Source organism: Haplochromis burtoni, unplaced genomic scaffold (genome assembly GCF_018398535.1).
Source record: "Haplochromis burtoni strain Fernald_Lab_line unplaced genomic scaffold, NCSU_Asbu1 Contig_30, whole genome shotgun sequence".
NCBI lineage: Eukaryota > Metazoa > Chordata > Actinopteri > Cichliformes > Cichlidae > Haplochromis > Haplochromis burtoni.
The window spans coordinates 3265378-3274810 of NW_024582391.1; the positions used below are offsets into that span (position 1 = coordinate 3265378).

The following is a 9433-nucleotide window of genomic DNA, read 5'->3' on the forward strand; positions in this document are numbered from 1 at the left end:
GAGCTCAGGGCAGGTTTGGGTGGCGTCTTGTCATTGTGGTGGGTGCTCTCCAGGGCCTGGACTTCTTCTTTGGCCTTTTCTTTGTCAAACTGCTCATCCGCTGGCACACTCTCTCCTGCAGGGAGCAGCAGAAAGAAGGTCTGTTTCCACCCTAAATAGCTCCCCATCAGAGAAAATATTATGACTGCACACACAGCAATCCTTTTTTTAACAGGTTCTTAATACAAAAAAAAGAAAGGAAAACTAGTCAAAATTAACGAGCCTTCATGTGTAGCATTAGTGCAGGACAGGCATGGTCTTGCATATTTTTCCGGGGGACTGTTTGTCGTTATTAAATATAGAAACAAGGAGCTCTTTCTTTAAAAGCCTCCTGTTAGGATCCATGTGCAGTTCAACTCTAATTGCTAAACACAAGGACACAAGATTTAACCTTGTTATGAACATATCCATACTAACATTAAACACATAAAAACAATGATCATATGTCTGCAAACTCCTCTGCCTCTGCTTTAATGAACCACACATAACCTGCCCATAATACAGCCTGTGGCCCTCACCGCTCCTCCAGCGGTTCAGCTCATTCTCAAGCCAGGTGACTGTGTTTCTCAGCGTCTTGTTCTTCTCCTTCTCTTTCTCCCATTTGCTCTTCCACTGCTCTGCTGTCAGTTCCACATTCATAGTCACTTGGTTCTTGATGGTCTTTGCTCTGGTGAGACACAGAGGTGAGAAAGTGGTAGCGGTCTGTTTTGAATACTAACAGCACACAGTTGAGGCTGGTTTCACCGCAGAGCCAGCTCAGAGGTCGGTGTTTCTGAGCTTAAGTCGGTGCCCTGTCTTTATGGAGTCAGACACCAAACCTATGGATCATTCATATTTATGACTCTAGACCACAGTCTTCTTTGCCTCTAATCTTTTAATATTAAAACGTAGCTATTTGTGGAACACCTTTCAGTTCAGTAACATCATTTGTACAGATGTGATGACAGGTTTGTGTCCACGTACCTCTGTCCAAAAAGCAATGTAGACCTGGTCTCTGCATCATTGTAAGCCGAAGGTGAGCAGCAAATGACCATAGTTGTCCGACAGTTCCCTCCCAGGGAATCCTGCAGGATTCTGGTCATCTTACTGTCTCTGTATGGTATGTAGGACTAGGCGGATTGAGAGGGACCATATGTCGCATTATATGATAATTCTGCATGTCACAAACAGCATTTACAACAGTGAAGCCTGTTGTGATGAAATGTAACTGAGCAATTTAAATTAAGGACTGCGGTCCACTATCATGCACTTACAAAATATAATATACTCAATTTGTAACATTTTACCAATATCAAAACCCTCTATGGAGGCTCCTGAGCAGTAGGCCGATGGTTCATCTCAGGGTTCCTAGAGCTTTGAAATAGGTGCAACTCCTGGGATATTCAGGGTGGCTTAGATCAGGTCTTATGATAAATCTATGGTATGTAAAATGTATTCAGGTTCTATAATGCCGTCCTACAATAAAAAGAAACAGTAAATATTTAAAAAATGTCTCCAGCTGCAGGCTGATGTTCCTATTTTTGCACACAAGATTGTTCCACAGTATTGCAAGTCCTTTAACCGAAACAGCTACACAGGTGGTTTGCACTCTGATGATTTCACAACTTTTCATAAATATACACCTTTGCCTTCACATTTTAGCGTGCTGTGCTCATCTTTAGCATAATTTTTTCAGGTCCAATCTGGTCTGATAGTCCCCCCAGAACTGGAAATAATCATAGTAATAACCAAGAAAATGGAGATATGATGTGATCAGTAGATCAACATCTCTATCTTGCACACATTACATGGTGATATGCACATTTATCCAGTGTGTTAAGTGTTTAAGGCGCAGACATCAGCAGAAACAGTACAAAAAATTCTTCGAATTCAGCAATCTGCCTTCATCTCACCCTGTCCTTGTCATCCTCTTCTGTCACACCAACTCTCTGCATGTCATACAACACTACATCCATGAATCTTCTTTGTTGTCCTCATTTTTTCCTCCTGCCTGGCAGCTCAATATTCAACATCCTTCATATCCACTCTCCCTTCTCTGAACATATCAAAACCACCTCACCCTTGCCTCTATAACTGTCTCCAAACTGCTCATTTTTACTGTCTCCGATGAACTCATTTCTAATCTGGTCCAGTCTGGTCACTGCCAGTGGAAGTCTTAGCATCTTCAGCTCTACCTCTCCTGTTTTTTTTTTTGTTAGCCACCATCTTTAAACCATACATAATGGCAGGTCTAACTTTCATCTTGTAATTTTTCCCTTTCACTCTTGCTGCCGTCCTTCTGTCAAATCATCCCAACGCTCATCTCCACCCACTCCACCCTGCTTACACTCTCTTCTTCACCTCTCTTGTGAAACTGTCTGTTGCTTTGGATGGTTTAAGGTATTTAAACTACCTCTGCTCCACCTTCTTATTCACACACATGCATTCTGTCATGCTTTTACTGGATTTCTTTATGCATGCTCAATCATTTAGGTAAGTAAATCCCAGAAGGTTGATTCTGTTCATCTGGACGCAGCGTTTCCAGTGGGAGAAACGTTTCGTCGCTCATCCAAGTGACTTCCTCAGTCTCAGCTGACTGCAGGTTTCCCCAACCTTATAAAGAGCACATTGCACAATGACTGAAACTAGCATCACTGGATGAACAACGTTACGTCCAGATGAACAGAATCAACATTTTGGGATTTACTGGATTTCATTCGTCTGCTCTCCAGAGCATACCTCCACCTCTCCAGGCTCTCATCCACCTGCTCTCTTTTGTCACCACAGATCCAAATGTCCTGTGTAAACATAATGGTTCACAGAGACACCTGCCTGGCCTCTTCTGTCAGCCTGTCCATGACCACCGCAAACAAGAAGCCGTTGAGAGCTAATGTAATCCCACCCCACTTCACAGCTCTGTCACCACGCTCATGCAAATATAACTTATGGGATCAAAAGATCTAATGAACGAATCAGCACATTTGTGATAATAAACTCACTTCAGCCTCTCCTTTTTACGAATTTCATTTATAAACTTTGAATCACATTTTGGAGTGGCAGTAATTCTAACGCTTCACCAAGCAGAGTCGCAAACTGTCTCACCGAGCCTTCTGCCAGAGCTGAGATGACAATTCCCAGTGCAGACAGGGACTTGTTAATCATCTTGGCTTCATCCAGCACTGTACCCTCTGCTCCAGTTTTACCCACCTTTGAAACACAAAAACAGCACAATTGTTATAGTGAAGCTGAAAACTGTGTCACATAACAGATGCTCAGAACCTTTTTCTTTTAACAAGATCAGCTTAGTAAAAGAAAGTTGACAAAGCATGTCAATGGCTTTCCCGGAGTTTAGCGCTATGACTGGTCTGTTAACATTTTACACTTTACTGATGGAAGATTGCTCTAGTTTCCCCCCCTGAACTGAAGTGGCAGCACGATAGCATCATTAAACTTTTATCATACAGATCCATTTAATACAGACACACTTTGCCACTAGGGAAAAGGTAAATGAGAGTAAAAGAGGTGTTTCCACCCTGAGTTTTAAATCAGGCCTGGTTTCTACTCTATTAATAAACAACTACTTAAAAGCTACTCTTTAGCTGGTTCAAGTCAGAGGTAGGCTCTTGAAATTGGGAAAAAACACATTTGCAGAGGTTATGAAGATGAGAGAGGTCAGAGAGGAGGAGGAGTACTGAGGATCATACTTTTTCACTCCCAGCCAGATCGACGAGGTACAGCTTGCCGGTTAATTTCTGTTCAGTCTTACTGTTTTCCTGCTTGATGTTGATGAGGAAGATGCTGTGACTCCTGGAGCTGTGCTCATTCATGTCTGAATGTACATGTGGGCACACAAACAATAAAACAGTTATTACTGATTATATTATTCTAGGTTTGCACGCTATAAAAATAATGGCCCATTGAAGTGTTTTTTCTGAGGGATTACCAAGGTAAAAGAATGAGACTTAACCAGACTAGAATACATAAAACCTCCAGCTGCGACTAACACAGGTAGCTGTAGCTGACTGGTATCTAAAAGGCCTCACATCTTCTAATTCTAACACCTCTTGACCGTCCATATGCTGTTCTTGCCTTTTTAATGGAATTATTGAACATAGACTATGTCCTGCTGAGTGGAAAGATAAATGGAAAAGGACTGGTATTTTTAAACCTGCAGGCACAGGGAGGATATGCAAACTCCAAAGTCCAAAACCAATCCTTGACATCTGGAATGGTGGTATAGTGGTGAGCACAGCTGCCTTCCCAGCAGATCAGCATCTCCTTTGATCTTCATGTCACAGCGTTAAGTTAGGAGATCTAAATTAGGAGACCTTCCGACTGTGTTATCCTGCTGATCTCAGGTAGAGCAAAAACGTTTGTTGTGGTGGCTGCAGATCAGGAGGCAGAGCAGGTCATCGACTAATCAGAAGACTGGTGGTTGCTCCAGTCTGCATGTCAAAGTATCATTGAGCAAGATACTGAAGTTGCTCACTGGTGCTTCCATTGGAGTATGAATGTTACATAGAAAGCAGAAACAAGTGCTGGTGTGAACTGTTGTAGAAATGCATTATGTAAGAACCAGTCTGTTACCATCACAGTGGCTCTATGCATGGACCTGCATGCAACCAAAGTCTGACTAGATACAAACAGTCAGCTTCCAGCTTCCAGGACCAAAAATGTTGTCCCATGCTTACAGATTCTGTATGTGTCAAGAATCGCTGTGTGGCGGGCAGGAGTTGGACCCAAAATGCAGGCTCTCAGACACGAGGGGTGAATGCAAAATCACAGCGACATGGAACAGAGGGAGATTCCGACATAAATACACAGAAGGTAATGAGTGAGGTGGGAACACACGGGGAGCACAGCTGAGGACAATTATGCATAACAAGACAGGGAGGGCACGGAGCTGAAAATACTAACCCAAGATGTGGACCTTAAACGTAACACAGGAAGAACAGAGACACAGACAGGAGGGGAGACAGGAGGGGAGAGAGAGCATGGGGAGAGCACATGAAGAAATACACGAAGGGAAGAGGAAAACACGGAACACAAGGAGTGGGAGCAAAACACAATAACTTACATCACTATATAAAACAGTCACACAGAGGGAGACACAGAAGGCAACAACACAGGGGGAACACATGGGCAGAGAAGACTAAACAGAACAGAGGGCACAGAGAAACATGAGGGGCAGGGGATCAAAACCTAGGAACCATAGAATAAATCACAAATGAACTTGACATAATACAGAAACACAGGAAAACTAAGAACGCTGGGTCAAATGACCCAGGATCCTGACATTATGTTCATATGCAGATGTCTGTTTACAGAAATTATAATTTTCCAACAAACTTAACTGATGCCATAATGGGATCCATTTAATTCAGCAAATAAGTGCATAATTAAGTCAGCTCAGCTTCAGTTTAAATCGTGTACCCATGGTTACAAAGAACCTGACTTTAATGTGTTTTTCACAGATGTCTTCTTGGCTCAGCTTTTGGGAGTGTGGCAACAGTCAGGAGACTCAGTGAGGATGAACCCATGAGAGGCCGCAATGTACGAACTCACTTGTGACAGCCACGCTTCGGTTATTTTTGCCTTCGTCTATGGCTTCCATGACCTCGTCAGGAGTGCAGACAAAACGCTCGGTACAGCCCTGGGGACACATGAACATCACAAGGAAATATTATTCTCAGTAGCCCCACAGCAGGACTGGTTTATAGAGACACATTTATTAGCTGAAGGGACCGTGACACGCTAACAGTCTCCATTAGAACCGGCTGGGAGAAGTTTGTGACTGTATGACTGCAGATTTTGAGTTTAATCAGAAACAATGTTGTGCCTTGAAAATGAAGCACTCGGTTTGTCTTACCTTGACATATGGGACCCTGTTCTTGTCCTCATGTACAGGAAGGTTGGTCTTTGACACTGTGGAGGAAAATGAAAGCAAAGAATGAATCATGGTCTCTGTAACAGGGTCTGACTGATGAGGAGCCCCGTACATACCATCCAACAAGTCCCTAATTTTGTCCAAATAGATTTCAAAATATGAAACCTGCAAAACAAAAGCGCACAGTGAGACTTTATCAGATCTTTTCATGTGCGCCTGCCTCGTTGCTCAGCTACATACTTTGATGTGGAACTCCAGGTTCTCATCCATGGAATAAATGTAGTTAAAGATGTCTTGCACAATTCGAGGAATGATTCCCATCATTTCAGGGTCATGAAGCTTCCCCTTCAGGACATGATGATAAAAGTAAGACAGCACAGAATCTCAGGCTTTTCCTGGCTATTTTTAATATGTTTGACCAGTAGCAAAAAAAAGCAACAGCTGATACTTCATAGTACCTCCATTGTGTGTGTTTTGCCTGAAGATGTCTGCCCATAAGCAAAGATGGTCCCGTTGTATCCCTCCAAAACATCTGTACAAAGAAGTAACACATTTAGGATTGGGGTTTGGCTTTGTATTTCATGAACAGATTCCAATGCACAGCTTACCTTTGACTATCTTCTGAGCCACAGCATTATAAAACTCCTCCTGAGTTGTCTTGGACTGGAACACACGGTCAAAGTAGTATGGTTTGCCCTTTAAACAAGAGGTGGAAGCAGTGAGAAATAGTAAAGTATACCATCAAGATTTAGAGTTTGCTGCACAACAGCAGCCCTACTTTTTCATGCTTTGCTTTGATTTCCTGTCTTTATTTATTTCCCACCCATGCATTTACATAAGCCTGTATTGCTGTTTTCTCCTCATGCCATCTTTGAGTCATCTGCTTCTAGATCAGTGTCCCCCCCCCCCTGGGTTTTCTGGTTTGAGATTTTGATTTTTCTTTCTTTGGAATTTTCTTTGTTGAACATGTTTGTTATATTTAGCAAATTATTTCTATTTAATATATGCTTTGTTACTTCCTCCTCTGCCTTCAGGGTGTCCTCAGCTGAGGCGCTTTAAGAGCATCAGATTAAAAACATAAGATACTTGATGTGACACAGCTCAAGTGTGTTTGCAAGTTACTAAACAAGTGGGATATGTTTCTAAACTATTTTACTACAGCAAGGAACATTTTGGGGGATGGCTGTGGTTTGGCAGGTTGAGCAGGTCATCTACTAATTGGAAGGTTGGTGGGGTACGAATGTTAAAAAGCACTTAGACATTAAAGAAAGTGAATGTTCATGTTCAACTGCTCCGAAGCAGTCACATCAGCCAGTCACACTGCAGCAACTCAGTGCAGGCATGGTGAAGATGACCTGTTCAAGTTGATTTAAGTGGCTTTCATTAGCCTTAATTGTTAGTGCCTCCAAAATCAGCATTTCCAACCCAAAATATAGAACGATGTAAAAAACAACAACAATTTCAGTTAATAAAATGTGAAAAGGTCTGCTTACTGTTTCGCACACTCACCATCAGCACACAGTCGTCCCCCTTAAACTTGGGTATGTACTGGTCTCCGCGGGCCACCTCAGCGCTGTTCAGCGGCCTGAAACGGCACACCACCTTGATGGTGCACTCCGCCGCCGCGTCCCCCATCCTCGCCGCAGTGGATGAATGGATGGATGAAGCGCTCAGAGAACAAAAATGTGGTGCTGCTGAAGTTGTCTGTCGCTCGGCTCAGAGACTTTCCCCGCAAAAAGAAGTCAAAAGTAAAAACTGTAAAACATACATTCATTTGTGTCTCTATTCAACACTTTTCAGCGAAAGCTGACAATAAAAGTCGGCTAGAAGAAAACTAACAGCATGCTCCCTTCGGGCGCGCATTGATGAAAAAGCCTCTTTGCAGGGCTGAACTAAAAAACGATTAGAGCACATGACACATGAACAGAAGCGTCACATTGCTGCTCAGGATCTGCGACGCTGTTGACCACCCGACGGTCAGAAGTCACGTTTAAGTACTGAGTAGCTTCAGGTATTTTAAAAGAAAGAAGGTACATTTATACTGTAGGGAATTTGAAGTAGGAACTGTGGGTATTTTACAAGAATATATATCTCACAAGAAAGAAGAAACAAGTGACAGTGTGCACTTTTTTATATAAGTGCTGTGGATATAAAAAGTAAACACACCCGTGTTACAATGCCAGATTTTTGTGCAGTTAAAAAAAATTAGACCACAATAAAAAGAGAGCGGGAAGATGATCCCATTGCTGATGAGGACTGAGATGAATGTATCAGTGAGAATTGTGAGTATGATACCATGAATGAGGACGAATTGGAGAAGTTGTTGAAGATGAGACTGAAGACATCAGACTTCATTCCCCTCTTATAGAGCAGTTACCTGTAGAAGACACTCTGCAAGAATATTAACAGGCTTGGTACTTAAACCTCTGAGACAGATGTTACAGGAAGCTGCTCTGTCAAGTTTACCAAAGAGAAGCTTGGAAGTGAGACTGCTCTGTACAAAAAAAAAAAATGAAGAAGCAGAGAGGACGCTGTGAGCAAATTCCAAGGATACTAAATCCTCAGCTTTTTAGCCCTTTAAGAGGCAGTGAAACAGACACAAACTACAGAGAGTGTGCACCCTTAAACTCAGCCCTCAGCTCCTCCTCAAACAATAGATTCTGAGAGAGACCTTTTAAGTGCCTAATGTGAGTTATTAACAGCTACTCAGTTAAACAGTCTTGTTTGCAGGAATGGAAAACTGTAATTCCCTTACATGGTTGGCAGGCTATATTCTTGTGCCAGGGCCTGTTTTTACATATATAAACATGCACTTTAAAATACTGACAGCTGTTCTTTGCTTCTCTACTGGGCTACATTTGCTTTTTCTGCATCTGTCTCAGTAGGTACTGATGTAAATAAGCAGGGTTTTAAAGGCAAGTGTATCATATTTGATACATGAGTTTTTGAGACCATCCAAAAAAGACTAAATTAATAGCACAATATATTTTTAAGGAATAAAATGCAATGTCCCAAATATGATACAAAATGAAACAAAATGTGCAAATTAACTCTTTTTTTTCTTTTTCTTTTTTAATTGTCAGAATGTTCACAGAATTTTAACAGGCAGTTAATTCATGGTTCAGGCTTTGAAGGGTTAAAAAAATCAGCAGCTTTATGCTGATGCTACTTTTATATCGTTATTCTTTGCCTCTCATGCTCAACACTGCCTTAAACTTTGGTTACAATGTGAGGTTCACTGTGTGGCCCAAGAAGGTCAAAATGTTGACCATGATTATGATCTAGTAGATCAGGGCTGCCCAATCCCAGTCCTCAAGAGCTACTATCCTGCAGCTTTTAGATGCATCCCTACTCCAACACAGCTGAATCAAATGGTTTGATTACCTCTTCAGCATGCCATCATGTTTGGCAAAGGCCTGATAACAAGCCATTCATTTGATTCGGGTGTGTGGGAACAAGGATGCATCTAAAAGCTGCAGGACGGTAGCTCTCGAGGACCGGGATTGGGCACCCCTGTAGTAGATGATC

At 42.1% G+C, this 9433-nt stretch overlaps 1 protein-coding gene across 1 annotated transcript in view; it reads right to left on the reverse strand.

Annotated features, from left to right (window-relative positions):
• LOC102288733 (kinesin-1 heavy chain) overlaps nucleotides 1–7893 on the reverse strand; it is a gene marked incomplete in the record, with an annotated part of 25005 nt that extends 17112 nt beyond the window's left edge. The window contains 12 exon segments of the mRNA XM_014332462.2: nucleotides 1–115; nucleotides 558–706; nucleotides 1003–1148; nucleotides 3121–3225; nucleotides 3723–3847; nucleotides 5584–5671; nucleotides 5888–5943; nucleotides 6022–6070; nucleotides 6146–6250; nucleotides 6364–6437; nucleotides 6514–6601; nucleotides 7415–7893. Of these exon segments, the coding sequence (XP_014187948.1) occupies nucleotides 1–115; nucleotides 558–706; nucleotides 1003–1148; nucleotides 3121–3225; nucleotides 3723–3847; nucleotides 5584–5671; nucleotides 5888–5943; nucleotides 6022–6070; nucleotides 6146–6250; nucleotides 6364–6437; nucleotides 6514–6601; nucleotides 7415–7540 (1226 nt within the window).
• Nucleotides 7894–9433: the final 1540 nt, after the last annotated feature.